Here is a 15,952-nt window from a genome sequence, read left to right as displayed (position 1 = left end):
ACATATTGGGTGAGAAAACAATTATGGCTTTGTGGTTTAAAGGTCTTGAGATCACTGGCCAGGGCTTGCCCAAACATAGATGGCATATTTTTGAATCCCTGAGGGAGCTATGTCCAGGTTAGCAGTTGCTTTTCACTGGATTGGGCTGTTCCACATAAAGGCAAAAATCGTTTAACTCTGGGGTGTTATTTGAATGAAGAAGAAGGTGTCTTTAAGATCCAGGCATGAAAAGTAGACTGCCAAAGTGGGTATTAAGCTGAAGAGAATGTAAGGGTTGGGGACTGCCAGCTGTAGGATCACTACTGTTGAGGTGACTGCTTGCAAGTCCTGGACCAAGTTGTAATCCCCATCAGCCTTTTTAACTGGGAAGAGGGGGGTGTTCCATGGCTTTAGTATGCCTTCATTCAGCAATCTCTGAATATGTAGCTGGGCTTTTTCTTTTGCTTCACGTGGAACTGGGTATTGATTTATGCTCCCTGGGTTGGCTGTGGGCTTTATTTCAACAATAATTGGAGGAATGTCATGTGCCATCCCCTTTGGTTTATCCTCTGACCATACTTCAGGCACATCTTCAAAGGGGAGCTATGCAGCCATAGATTGGCCAGCTTTGCTGAGGCAGAACTGTCTCCATTCTTCCTGCTGAGGGAGAGGTAGCACTATTTTCAGAGGTTTTGGTGATCCCAGTGTTAACGTGAATTGCCCCTTGGTGTCAAAGGTCATCTGAGCTTATAGTTTAGACAGCAGGTCACAACCCAGGAGGTGGACTTGGCATTCCAGGAGATACAGGAACTCATGAGTGACTTCTTTACCCCTAATGCTACAGGTCCTAGCTTGGAGGAAGGGCCACTGGGTGGTTTTACCAGTTTCTCCTACAATAGTGGCTTGTCTTTTGAATAATGGCCCAACTGGTCTGGTCATTACAGAATGTTGAGCCCCAGTGTCAACCATCATATGTGTAGTGCTGCCTCCAATTTGAACTCTGACCATAGGCTCTATGGGGCAAAGAGAATAGGAGCTCAGTCTGTTCTAATAGGCTTCATCATAGCCCTCTATTCCCATGAGTCCAATGAGCTGATTTACAGGTTTTCCTTCTGAATTTTTGCAAACCCAGGGTTTAGTTTGAAACGTTTTGCTTGCTCTCCTGGCTAAAGCTTTGGCTGTTTTCTTGGGGGTGATGGGGTCGAGTGGCCTGTTTGGGCAGTCCTGCTTCCAGTGCCTTTCCTCCTTGCAGTACACACACTGATTTCACCCTAGAGCTGGGTCCCAACCTTGAGGCAGAGGTGTCCCAGTTTACTTTCCTTGACATGGGGTTGCTTCTTTCGACTAATGCTACTGCAAGAAGGTCTGCTTTCTTTTTCATTTTCCAGTTTTCCTCTCTTCTGGATTCTACATTGTGGTTGATGTAAACCTTGGTGGCTACCTCCATGAGCTGGGAATTGTTCATACCAGTGAACACATCCAACTTCGGGAGATTTCTTTGGATGTCAGTCTGTGATTGGGCAATGAATGCTGCATTGACCATTGTTTGGCTTTCGAGAGGATCCAGATTAAAGGGTGTGCATACAAAAAGCACCTCACACAGCTGCATATGGAATTGAGTAGGACTTGGTTAGTCTTTGTCACGTTTACTGTCTTTCGGCTCCCAGCTCTGAACCCTTCGACTAAGGCTCTATGGAAAGTTTGTAGTTGGTTGAGCCCAGTCATGTCATTGGAATCCCACTGGGGATCCTTGTCTGGGAACAGTGTGTGGGCATATTGGTCTCTGTCTAGGGTTCCCTCAGGTGGGTGCTCTTTGAGCCAGGTTAGAACCCCTTGTGTGACTCATGTCCTCTCCTCGAATTTGAGTAAGGTCATGAGGTGTTGTTTACAGTCAGCCCAAATAAGTTTGTGGGTCTGCATGATGGATTGGAAGTGTTCTGTCATGGCCTAAGGTTTCTCCGAGTACAGTGGGGTGTGACTTTTCCAGTTAAAGAGGTCCGTGGTAGTGAACGGTTGATACATGAACGTTCAGTTTGCTCCTTGGATCTGGCTATTGGTATTGCAATAAATCAGAGCACAGGCTTCATAAAGAGGTAGCTGTAGGATGGCCCTTCTCCCTGCTCCACCTGTCTGCAGGGCTCCCCATCATCTGAGTTGTCGTCTCTTGGGAGCTTCTTCCAGACTGATCATTGGCACTTGTACCTGAGAGCATGGCACTATGCTGCTGGGGGCCAAGATTGAGGGAGACAGTGGTTGCAGGGGTGTAAAGGCTGTGTTCCTTAGAGAAGATGGCTGTGGGATAGGCAAGGACACATTGCTTGGGGGGCACACCAGCAGGTGCACCTCTGGGAATGCCAAGGTTGTGCTGCTCAGGGGACACACTGGCAGGTGCAGCTCTGGGAATGCTGAGGTTGAGCTGCTCAGAGAAGGCGCCAGCAGGTGCATCTCCAGAAATGCCAAGATCATGCTGTTCAGGGAATGTGCCAGGAGGCACAGCTCCAGGAACACTGAGATCATGCTGTTCAGGGGATACTCTGGTGGGTACAGCTCTGGGATTGCCAAGATCACACTGCTCGGAGAAGATGCCAGTGGGTATAGCTCCAGGAATGCCGAGATCACACTGCTAGAGAAGGCACTAGCAGGTACAGCTCTGGGAATGCTGAAATTGTGCTGCTCAGAGAAGATGCCTTATCCCCATTCCTCAGTAATGGCATGGTTGGAGCAACTGCATAGGGTGGTGGGAGGTCATTTTTACCTGTCACTTCTAGAATGGGTGGGCCAGCACTAGATTTGGGGCTCACTTCCTCTGGACCCTTTGCAAGGTGCTTATTTGGCCTGGTTCCTTGGACGGCATCTCTGGCCTTTTGTATCAGGCAAATCCTGGCTTCTTTAGTCATACATTTCCTTAACCAGAGTGGACTTTGACTCACATTGTCCTGCCAGGCATCAATGTATGGGAACTGTTCAGGGAGCCCTGGTTTTCTGGTTACCATGTTTTGGACTTTATGGATGATCTGGGATCAAAGGACCCCTCTTGTGGTCAGCCCATGCTGAAATTTGGCCATTCTAATTCACAAAACAGTCTAAGCTTTCCTGGCTGGAACTTTATGCCATATACATGTCCATGGAATACTCGGGGAAAGTTTTTCAGCATAAACCTAACACTGTTCTACTTTGTGTGTTCCCCATGTTTCCATCCTGTGTTGACATTGCACAATACTCACTCAGCCTTTCGCTTAGTCCATCTCCAGTCACATCCCTCATGGGAACTTATGGACCTCTTAGCCTTAGTGGGTCAGTATAAGCCCCTGACTTAGAAGAGTGTCCCATTGCAGGGAGGCCCACCAGACTGCCCTTGACCAGATGAGGTCACCATGAAACAATGGATTGGGACTCCAAACTCACCCCACAGAAGTGTGTCTCTGTGTCTTACTTAATCTCCACAGTTCACATGCACACAACCACTCTCCTTCCTTTCCTTTCTTGAACCTAGAGAAGATGGTTTCCTCCCTTCTCCTTGGAAGCACTAGGGGCTTTTCAAGAGCTGATCAAACTCCCCTCCTGACTTTTCAGAATCAGGCTTTTCCTGCACTATGCTCTGGGGGTCCTAACCGTCTGGTGTGTGGAGCTCCTTGTTTCATTCTTGGAAAACCTCTGGTGCCTCCAGTTTCTCCAAGAGGGCTCTGTTAGAGTCCACAACCTCTTTCAAGACTAAAAGGGGTCCAGGGGCCAGCAGGGCCCCCAGGGTGGGGTTCATCTGGGCCCTCTTGGACTTCTCAGAGGCGTCTGAGAGGGGTAATCAACTCTTGCCATCTCTTGTCTTCTCAGTGATCCCAGATGAGCTTATGGCAGAGAGAAGTCAGGTGATCATGGTACTGAAGGCCAGGTCATGAGAAATCTTTGAGAAGGAAGATTTATTAACAGCCGGCTGAACCCAGTGGACTTCTGCCCAAAAAAACCAACCCTGAATAGGATTTCTAGGTCCCTTTTATACAGACAATGTAAGAACAGGGAAATCAAGTGGTTCTTTTATGCAAAAAGACTTTCTTTGTTAGTTTCTTAGAGTTTTAAGAGTTTGTTTGGGTATCAGGTAGGCTTGAATTAACATATTGTGTACATTCCGGGGAAGCTTGAATTAACATATCTCCCACATTCCTTCAGGATGTAAGTTTGATTAACATTCAGTCTGCATCCTCCCTGAATACTGAAAGCCTATAAGCCCATATCACTTACTTGACTTTCTGGCAAATAGGCATACTTGGATATAGAATTAGATAAGTTTCAATTCATGCACAGGCCATATTAATAGTATTATATTAGATTGCAATAGGTAGTATGGACATCATAATAACAATAAATCTTCCAATCCATGAATAAGGGATATCTTTTGATGTAGTTATTTCCTCTTTAATTCTTTCATATGGTTTTATAGTTTTTAATGCACAAGTCTTTCCTCTCCTTGCTTAAATTAATTCCTAATTTTACTCTTTTAGATGTTATCATAAGTAGAACTGTATTCTTGATTACCCTTTCAGATTGTTTATTACTGTAGTACAGAAACCCAATTGAGTTTCAGTTGTTTATCTTCTATCCTGCAAATTTGATGACCATGCTTTATTCATTCTAGTAGCTGTCTTTTGGATTATTTGGGATCATCAGCAAAAGGATAGTTTAACTTCTTCCTTTCCAATTTAAATGTCTTTTATTTCTTTTTTTTCCTGATTTCTATGTCTAAATTTCCAGTGCCATATTGAATAACATTGGTGACAATGTCCCTCCTCTTACTGTCTCTGATCATAGGAGGAAAGATTTCAGGCTGCCACTTTTGAATGTAATGACTGAGTACAATTTTCATAGATGTCATATTGAGAAAATTCCATACTCTTCCTAGTTTCCTGTGTGTGTGTGTGTGTGTGTGTGTTTTATCATGGATGGATGTTGGACTTCCTTCAAATTCTTTATCTCACCAATTTAGATGATCCTGTACTTTTAGTTGTTAATCCCTTTCATGTGGTGTATTATATTGACTTCCTTATGTTAAACCATCTTTGCATTGAAGGAATAGTTTCTAATTGGTCATGATGTATAATCCTTTTAATCTTCTGTTGGGTTTGATTTGCTACTATATTTCTGAGGATTTTTGCTTCAATATTCATAAGGGATATGGGTTTATAATTTCCTTTTCTTCTACTGCCCTCATCTGGATTTGTTTTTTATAAAAAAGAAAGCAAAAGATAAAAAACAAAAAGGGAAAAAAGAAAAAAGGAAGAAAAAAAGGCAAAAGGGAAAAATAAAAATAAAAAGGAAAAAGTATAAAATGCAAATGCCAACACCAACATTATTTTCTTTTTTCTTTTGCATATTTCACATCAAAATGAGTTTTCTTGTTCTACAAACAAAAATCTTTTGAAATATTTCCAATAGATTGAAAAGTGAAAAAATATTTCTTAGAGATCACAAAAATGATCATTAGCATTTTGGAATGACACAGTGCTCATATTTTTCTTTAATGAATTTCTCAATCTCATTATCAAACTCATTTTTTTTCTTCTAAACCTCTTGTTTTGGGTCAACTTACCTTTTTCAAACTTGAAAGTTTACAGGTGAAAGGAATAGCCCCAGCAAGCCTGGGACAGGGTGGAGAGAGCTCCCAGGGCTTGTGCAAAGAACAGCTCCAGCTGTGGTCATTGAGAAGCCAAATCAATGTGCTGAGCCTTCAGGAGGTAGGAATCAGTCTCCACACAAAGGATGGTTCTTGGTTCAAATGACAGAGAGGCATGGGGGTGCACCACCCTAATGCAGCCAGGGAAACTAGCCATTCTCCAATGACACCGACCTCCAGGTCAAGATCAAAGATTGATCCCTCTCAACCAACCCCAAAGAGGACATTAGAACTAGATCATGTGGAGGTGCAGACAGGGGAGTGTCTGGCAGCCAAACACATGAAGACTGAGAAGTCTACTCTATAGCAGAGGAACCAACATTGTGGCAACAAGAACTGATAGAAAGGGAACACACCATTCATTATGAGGAGCAGTTTCTGTTTAGGCATCAAAAGTAGAAGAATTAACTACCTCTTGTTTCCACTGACTGTTTTTTATTAGGTTTCTTCTTTTTTTTTTTTTTTTGGTGAACAAAGAGTGTTTAATAGGGGGCTTATGTGGAGCCTCACCCTCAACAGTCCAGAGGGGATAGCCTTTCTCTTGGAGAGTCTGAGACTGGCCAAGGCTTAAATACTCTTCTTTGGCAGCGGCCAGAGAGCATGACACTTCCGACAATTAAACTAAACTTGCTGCAAAGCAAGAGGGGATTTTTATACCTCGTGTCTACATGAAGATGGAGAGGGCATGTGAAGGGGGAGCATAATTTAAAAGTGTAGTGCTCAGGAGTGATAAACAAGGCTCATATGTTCACAGTGATTTCCAGTAGGACAGAAGCTACACTTTCGTAGTAAATATGTAAAACGAGCATTTACAATGTTTGTAAGTAGGGCTGAAGTTACAACTCTACAGCAATTGCTAAGGGATGTATTGATACAATGGTGGTCAAGCAGTCCACATATCCGATTAGTCTAAGAGTTTCTGGGAGAGAAGTCTAAGCATACATTTTCTTTATCAGTCATGAGCTTACAGTTATGTCTTATGGCTTGCTGTGTCATTTATTTATTTAATTTTATTAAATCATTATTTTAAAGCCTTCATAAGGGAGCTTCTTAGCTACATTGAATTATAGGATCATCACACAAGTTTGAAATCTAGCTGAAAGAAAAACAAATAAAGACAGAAAAAGGTTCACCAAATTTTAAAAACCACATAGAAAACAGCAAAAAATTCTAGATAACTGGGAAATGAGGTTACAAACAGACAAGGCTGAACTTGAGTGGGAAAAATCTCGACCTGGCTCTTAGGTTTAAAATGTAATTTTTTGAAACAAGAGAATTTTCCACAATTGTTCCTTAGTGTGAACTTCACAAAAAAATTTCCTATGACTTGGCCCAGTGGTTAGGGCATCCGTCTACCACACGGGAGGTTCGCGGTCAAACCCCAGGCCTCCTTGACCCATGTGCACCTGGCCCATGCGCAATGCTGAGGCATGCAAGGAGTGCTGTGCCACACAGGGGTGTCCCCCACGTAGGGAAGCCCCCCACACAAGTAGTGCACCCTGTAAGGAGAGCTGCCCAGCGCAAAAGAAAGTGCAGCCTGCCCAGGAATGGCACGGCACACACGGAGAGCTGATCCAACAAGTTGACGCAACAAAAAGAAACTCAGATTCCCGTGCCACTGACAAAACAGAAGTGGACAAAGAAGATGCAGCAAATAGACACAGAGAACAGACAACTGGTGTGGGGGGTGGGTGAAGGGGAGAGAAATAAATAAATAAATAAATCTTTAAAAAAAAAATTGTAGGGAAGCAGACTTGGCCCAGTGCTTAGGGTGTCCTTCTACCACATGGGAGGTCTGCGGATCAAACCCCGGGCCTCCTTGACCCGTGTGGAGCTGGCCCACATGCAGTGTTGATGTGCACAAGGAGTGCCGTGCCACATAGGGGTGTCCCTGCGTAGAGGAGCCCCACGTGCAAGGAGTGTGCCCCGTAAGGAGAGCCACCCAGTGTGAAAGAAAGTGAAGCCTGCCTGGGAATGGCGCCCCACACACGGAGAGCTGACACAAGATGACACAACAAAAAGAAACACAGATTCCCATGCCGCTGACAACAACAGAAGCAGACAAAGAAGAACACACAGCAAAGAGACACAGAGAACAGACAACTGGGGAAGGGGAGAGAAATAAATAAATCATAAAATAAATAAATAATGTTTAAAAAAAAGAATTGTAAGCTCTTTGTGAGCCTAATGGACACATTTTATGAGGAAGTACGGGGATTTCCTCCCTTTCTTTCCCCTCCCCAGGCCTCATCAATATCTTTGGGAAGAACTCAGACAAAAAAAGAAACGAGAATAATCAACAAGTGGGTTTCTATACGTAAAAATGAGCTGAAGGATGGGGCCCAGTTATATCATCTTCTCTAGAATGTTTTCATAGCGCAGAATTTGAAATGTCTGCTGACAGACAGTAACTCGTAGTATTAGAAAAAGATGTTCCCTAAAATAAGGAGACTCTAACTGAACATCAACTTATATTAAAAGTAAATTATGAGAAACAAATTATGGCACAGTGTCCAGGGAAGATGGTAGATTAGGTAGGAGAACTAGAAAAAGAAAAAGAAACTAATCACAAACCAATCACAAGGAAAAAAAATAACTAAGATTAGAACAAAATTAAAAGAATTGAGAATAAAAATCCTTAGAAAAAGTAACTAAACCAAGAGTTCGTTCTTTGAGAAGATTTATAAGATTGACAAGGCCTTAGGCAGACTAACAAAAAAAAAGAGAAAAGATGCAAATAAATAAAATCATAAGTTAGAGAGGGGATATCACCAGTGACCCTAGAAAAATAAAAAGTATCATAAGAGGATACTTTGAAAAACTTAACACAAAGAGAGTGGACAATTTAAATGAAGAGATAAATTTGTAGCTACTTAAACTGATGAAAGAAGAAATTTAAGAATTCAACAGAACAATCACAAATAGTGAGACTGAATTATTCATCAAAAACCTCCCTCCCAAGCACAGTACAATAGCTTTCACAGGTGAGTTCTACCAATTATTCCAGAAAGAACTAATACCAATCGTGCTCAAAATCTTCCCAAAAAAATTGAAGAGGAGGGAAAATCACCTACTTCGTTCTTTGATGCAAACCTCATTGTAATACCAAAGCCACATAAAGATGCCACAGGAAAACTAGAGACTAATCTCTTGAATGGACTTAGATGCAAAAATTCTCAACAGAGTACTTACTAATTGAACCCAACAACACTTCTAACAAATTATACACCATAATCAAGTTGGTTTTATCCCAGGTATGCACAGGATGGTTTAACATAAGAAAATCAACCAATGCAATATACTACATTAGCAGAAGGAAGGGGAAAATTGGCATGACCATCTATATTGATGTTGAAAATGCATTTAGAAAAAAAATGCAGCATCCTTTCTTGAATAAAATAATTCAAAAGGTAGGAATAGAAGGAACATACCTCAACATGAAAAAAGGGCATATACAAAATACCCACCGCTAACATAATACTCAATGGTGAAATGCTAAAACTTTTCCCCTTTAAGATCCAGGACAAGATAAGATGTCCACTGTCACCATTCTTATTTAACACTCTATTAGAAGTACTTCTTGAGCAATTAGTCAAGAAAAGGAAATAAAAGACACCCAAATTAGAAAGAAAGAAATACAATGTTCGCTATTTGCAGATGTCAGAATTGTATAGAAAGAAAATTTTGAAAAATCTACACCAAAGCTTGTAGTGCTCACAAATGAACTCAGTCAAGTTGAGGATACATAAGATCAAAACACAAAAATCAGTAGTGTTTCTGTATACTAATATTGAGCAATATGAGGAGGAAATCAATAAAAAAATTCCACTTACAATAACAACTAAAATAACCAAATACATAGGAATAAGCTTAACTGAGGATGTAAAGGACTTTTATACAAAAATAACTACAATGCTAAAATAAAAGCACTTTAGCATTGCTAAAGGAAATCAAAGAGGATCCAAAAAAATCAAAGAATATTCCATGTTCATGGTTTGGATGACTAAATATAATTAAGATGTCTATCCTACTGAAACCAATTTACAGATTCAATATAATATCAATAAAACTCCCACCATCATTTTTTACAGAAATAAAAAAGTCAATTATCCAAGTTATTTGGAAGGGAATGGGGCCCTGAATAGTCTAAAATCTCTTGAAAAAGAAAAAGGAAATAGAAGGTAACATGCTGTCTGACTTTATTTTTTTAATTAATTTCTTTATTTTTAATGTTACATTAAAAAAATGAGGTCCCCATATACTCCCCACTCCCCTCACCCCACTCCTCCCATAACCACAACCTCTTCCATCATCAGGGGACAGTCATTGCACTTGGTGAATATGTCTCTGAGTGCTGCTGCACCACATGGTCAATGGTCCACACTACAGTTTATGCTCTCCCCTAGTCCACCCACTGGGCAATGGGAGGACATACAATGCCCAGACACTGTCCCTGCAGTACCACCCAGGACAAATCCAAGACCTGAAAATGCCCCCACATCACATCTTTTCTTCCCATTCCCACCCTCAGCAGCTACCATGGCCACTTTCTCCATCTCAGTGTTATATTTACTTCCATTACTAATCACATTAGTTTCAGAATAGAGTAACAGTAAATCCATTCTAATCTATACTCTATTCCTCCATTCTGTGGACCCTGGGATGGTTATGTTCACTCCACCTCTGTATCAAGAGGGTGCTTGGATTCCACTTGGATGATGGATGCAATTCTCCTGTTTGCAGTTGTAGGCACTCTTGGCTGCCTGGTGTGGTGGTTGATCTTCTTCACCTCCCTGTTAGCTGGCTGGGGTAAGTCCAATAAACCAGAAGTTAGGAGTTGCAAGTCTGTTGGGGCTCAGGGCCTGGCTATCACATGGAGAGTCCAGAGATTCAGGTCCCCTGAGTATAAACTAAACCCCAGTGCCAACCACAGGTCCAGTAAAAGTGACAGGAGAGGCTTGTGAACAAAGATCACACCTGAGTCCTAGTCCATCACAGTTAGGAACACAAACTCCAAAGTATGGCCAATTGACATGGCACTGAACTCCATCTGCCATGACCATAGAACCTGTGGGTCTCTGTAGCCCTCAGAAGAACCAATACCTGGGGTTGTATCTACTTTAGCGGTCTCTGGGACTCTGCTGAGGTGTGCATAAGGGTGACCCCTCTGATGACCTCCCAGCTCTTTTTTGGAGACTCATAGCCATATAAACTCATTTGTCCTTCCCATTTCCCCCTTTTATTCAGGGTCAAAAAGGATTTTTAACTCCTGATATTACATGTAGGCTGAGATACTCTGCTGGTCAGGGTTGACCCTTTTATTCAAGTTCATTCTCCAGCCACATCATCAGCTGGTACTTGGTAGTAATCCCTCGGTGCCAGGGAGGCTCATCCTGAGGAGTCATGTCCCACGATGGGAAGGCAATGCATTTACATGCTGAGTTTGGCTTTGAGACTGGCCACATTTGAGCAACATGGAGGCTCTCAGGAGATAACTCTTAGGCATCCTGCAGCTCTAGGCCTAGTTCTTATTTCAGGCCCACAGGCCCACAAGCATAGTCATTAGCATCAATGGCTCATTGTTGGACCATTCTTCCTTACTGATCTTAGCCATTGCACTCAGAGAATTGTTGCTGTTCCATTAGGGAATGTGAGAGAGCTCTGTCTGACTTTATTTATTTATTTATTTTTTAAATAAATTCTTGCTCTTTTTTTTTTTAAGATTTATTTATTTAACTCCCCCCCCCTCCCCCGGTTGTCTATTCTCTGTGTCTATTTGCTGCGTCTTGTTTCTTTGTCCGCTTCTGTTGTCGTCAGCGGCACGGGAAGTGTGGGCAGTGCCATTCCTGGGCAGGCTGCACTTTCTTTCATGCTGGGCAGCTCTCCTTATGGGGCACACTCCTTGCGCATGGGGCTCCCCTACACAGGGGACACCCCTGCGTGGCACAGCACTCCTTGCGTGCATCAGCACTCTGTGCATGGGCCAGCTCCACACGGGTCAAGGAGGCCCAGGGTTTGAACTGCGGACCTCCCATGTGGTAGACGGATATCCTAACCACTGGGCCAAGTCCGTTTCCCTGTCTGACTTTAAATCACACTACAAAGTGACAGTAGTCAAAAGTGCATGGATTTGGCACATGAATAGACAAAGTGATCAATGGAAATGAGGTGAGAGTTCCAACATAAACCTGAACAGCTAGAGCTAACTGATAAAATAGATAAATAGGGCCTTATCAAAATTTCAAACTTTTGGTCTATGAAGGAGTTCATCAAGAAAGTGAAAAGGCAGCCTACTCAATAAAAGAAAATATTTGGGAATAAATCATTTGATAAGGTTCTAATATCCAGGATACATATAAAATTCTAACATCTCAATAATAAAAAGCCAATTCATTTTTAATGTGGCTAGGAGAGTTGAACACTTTTCCAAAGAAGAACTACAATGCCTGAAAGCACATGAAAATTTTCTCAACATCGCTATTAGTGAAATGCAAATCAAAACTAAAATGAGATACCACCTTTTAAAAATTTGACTGACTGCTATTTTTTAAAATTTCTCTCCCCTTCCCTGACCCCCATTGTCTACTATCTGTGTCCATTCACTGTGTGTTCTTCTGTGTCTGCTTGCATTGTCATGTGGCACTGGGAAATGGTCTGTTTTGTGTGTGTGTGTGTGTTATCTTGCTGTATCAGCTTTCCATATGAGCGGTGCCACTCCTAAGTGGGCTGTGCTTTTCCAAGCAGGTCAGCTCTCCTTTTGGGGTGCACTCCTCGTGCACCGCAGCACTGTGCATGGGCCAGTTTAACACACAGGTCAGGAAGCCCTGGGTATTGAACCCTTGGACCCTCCATATGGTAGATGACTGCCCTTTCAGTTGAGCCACACCTGCTTCCCAGACTGGCTGTTATTAAAAACAAACTATAGGAAAGCAAATGTAGTTCAAACATTTGAGCACCTGCTTCCCATGTATGAGGTACCAGGTTTAATCTCCAGTACCTCATAAAAAAAATTACAAATGAGAAAACCAAATCTCATTGGGGAGTTGATATAACTCAGTGGTTGAGCACCTGATGCCCATGTATGAGGTCCTGGGTTCAAACCCTGGTATCTAAAAAATAAAAGTTAAAATAAAACAAAAATAGAAAACAAGTGTTGGGGAGGATGTAGAGGAATAGGAACATTCATCCACTTCTGTTCAGATTGGAAAATGATGCAGCCACTGTAGAAGAGAGTTTGTAGTGTCCTCATGAAGCTAAGTATTGAATTGCCATATGACTTGGCAATTCCACTACTAGCAATATACCCAGAAGAATTAAAAGAAGGACACAAATACATATATGCACACTTATGTTCATTGTGGCATTATTCACAATTGTCAAAATTTGGAAGCAACCCAAGTGTCCATTAATGATGAATGGCTAACAAAAAGTGTGTGTTAAATGGAGTATTACACAGATGTAAGAAGGAATGAGCTATTGACACAGGGGACAAAATGGATGAACCTCAAAGATCTTCTGTTAAGTGTAGTAAGCCAGTCACTAAAATACAAATACTGCATGATCTCACTGACATAAACTGAAGATATTGAGCAGACTAAGTGAGATAGAGTGTAGAAGATAGGTTACCAGGAGATAGAAAGGGAGCAGAGAGTAGTCAGTTGATACTAATTTTTGGTAGAACCTATTATAAGGTAGAGGGTGGCAGTTTGGCAGTGAATGGCAGATACTGAGGTACACTGGTGTGAGTAGGGTTGATGGTGCTGGAGTTTGAAAGTGAGTGGGGTTGAGGGATGGATTGGTCCATCCATGGAGCTGGAAGGAGGGCTGAAAGAAGGAAGAGGTGAACTCTGGGGAGAATGCAGACTGTGACGGAGATTACAGTTGTGCAGTTGTTTTATGGTATTTATGGCAGGGGACAGTAACCAATGCAGAGTATCAGTGATGAGGGAATGTGTAGGGATGGGCACACCTGGGGCATGTCTCCATGGAATATGAATGTGTTCAAGTTGTCAAAGAGTTTGATCTCAGTGGTGGAGACTCACATGATAACCAACAAAATATTAAACTTCCATCCTGGGGAGTTCTGATATGTTCTCAATTAGATGGCAAGAATTTCTAGACTACATATGCAGTGCTTAAGGAAAGGAAAATGCACCAATATAGCAAGCCTATAATATTTAATTGATTGTACCTAAAGACTTTGTTCTTGGAAAATTGAAACTTAGCCTAATAATAATTATTACCTAAGAGTTACTTGCTCAAAATCTTATTACTCAAATGTGGTCTCTCTCTAGGTTAAACTCAGAAAATTAACTCATTACCTTCCCTGTGACATGAGCTATGACTCCTGGGGATGAGCCTCCCTGGCAACAACCGATTAATACTAAACACCAACCAATGATGCATTTGGAAAAAGACCTTGACCAAAAGGGGAAATCATTAAATATAAAGAGTTTCTATAGCTAAGAGGGTTCAAAGTATGTTAGGAGGGCATTTGAGAATTAACACATATGCCCAGCTCGGATAGATCTCACTAAATGCCACAATAAGCAAAACCAAAACAGGGGTGTTTCCAAGGGCTCAAGAGATACCGATACTATAGGCAAGGTACACAGCCCCATAAAATCAACATCCCATGGGTGGGCCTTATGATAATCTATTTCCCCAGTGTAACAGGGTTAGACTCCTTTATAACTACCCTATGCATGACTTTTCTACCCCTCTTATAACCTACAATTAGCAGTATTGTATATATATAATATATATGTAGTATATATCCATTAAATATATATCCCAGAAGCTTAAATCATCAGTCTGTTCACATGCCATTTGAGCCATGAATCTCACCAAATTTGCAGCCAACAGCTACTCTCCAGTCTATTAAACTCACCCATATTAACCAATGAAATCAAGATGATGGATAATCTTCAAAACTGCCCAAAAAGAGTATCTAGAACTGCAAACCAAACAGTTCCTTTCATCTGCCTTGTAAGATCTAACACCCCTCTCATCTAAAGGAGAGTGGAAATCACCATCCCCAAATCCTTAAGTTTTAGAAATAAACAAATTTTAGAGAGGGGTATAACAATGGACCAAAATGAAACTATCATTGTTATAATGGAAGAACTTATAACATTGATATAAAGATAGCGTGATCTGAGGTTCTGTATGGAGGGGGAGGAAAGAATAATTTGAATATAGGGCCTTTTTAGGGCATTGGTATTGTTGTTCATGATATTGCAGTGATGGATGCAGGGCATGGTATATTTTGTCAAATCTTATAAAACTGGGAAGTGGACTTGGCCCAGTGGATAGGGCGTCCATCTACCACACCACATGGGAGGTCCGCGGTTCAAACCCTGGGCCCCCTTGACCCGTGTGGAACTGGCCCATGCACAGTGCTGATGCACACAAGGAGTGCCCTGCCACGCAGAGGTGTCCCTCATGTAGGGGAGCCCCATGCAAAGAGAGTGTGCCCTGTAAGGAGAGCTGCCCAGCATGAAAGAAAGTGCAGCCTGCCCAAGAATGGTGCCACACACATGGAGAGCTGACACAATAGATGACGCAACAAAAAGAAACGCAGATTCCCGTGCCGCTGACAACAACAGAAGCAGACAAAAAGAACATGCAGCAAATGGACACAGAGAACAGACAACTGGGGTGGGGGGGAAGGGGAGAGAAATAAACAAAATAAATCTTTTAAAAAATCCTATAAAACTGTACAATCAAAAGTGTTAACTGTAATGTAAACTATAGACCTTACATATTAGCAATTTGTCAAAGTTTGTGCATCAAATGTAACAAATGTACCACAATGATGTAAGATGTGTGGTGGGAGTGTGTGGTGGTGGGGTATATGGGAATCAAGTATATATTCAATGTAACTGTTATGTAACCTAAAAGTTTTCTATAAAATTTATTATAAGGGAAAAGGTACAATAGCAACATCTTTGACTGTATCTGTTTGATGGATTTCATTTTATGTAAATATGTCTGTTAAACTGCTTTTTAAAAATAAGGAGAAAGAACACAACATGAACTGAATATCCATGTTGAACATCCACATATCAAAGTTACCATGATTGCTGGATCCACCAAAGAACAGGACACAGAAGTCCAACACAAATGCAAGAATGGGCCAAAATATGAGGACTCGCTCTAGAAGATGCCTAGGGTAGAGACACAAAGCATTCATGTTATTCCTGACAGTAAGCCCAGGCCATACAGCATGGTGTGTTGGGCCATACCAATTGGGGCTTAGGCTCTGCATGAGAGTAGCAACTTGACCACATTGGACTTCACATCAGTCAT

General features: G+C 41.8%; 1 protein-coding gene across 1 annotated transcript in view; it reads right to left on the bottom strand.

Annotated features, from left to right (window-relative positions):
* Positions 1 to 9,716: 9,716 nt before the first annotated feature.
* LOC101426424 (zinc finger protein 596-like) overlaps positions 9,717 to 15,952 on the bottom strand; it is a 64,680-nt gene continuing 58,444 nt past the window's right edge. Inside the window, exon 11 of the mRNA XM_071208414.1 lies at positions 9,717 to 15,810. Coding sequence (XP_071064515.1) covers positions 15,800 to 15,810 — 11 coding nt within the window. The 3' untranslated portion in view covers positions 9,717 to 15,799. The remainder of the gene's footprint in view (positions 15,811 to 15,952) is intronic.

This window comes from Dasypus novemcinctus, chromosome 16, assembly GCF_030445035.2.
Source record: "Dasypus novemcinctus isolate mDasNov1 chromosome 16, mDasNov1.1.hap2, whole genome shotgun sequence".
Classification (NCBI taxonomy): Eukaryota; Metazoa; Chordata; class Mammalia; order Cingulata; family Dasypodidae; genus Dasypus; species Dasypus novemcinctus.
This window is presented reverse-complemented; position numbering and strand designations above follow the sequence as displayed.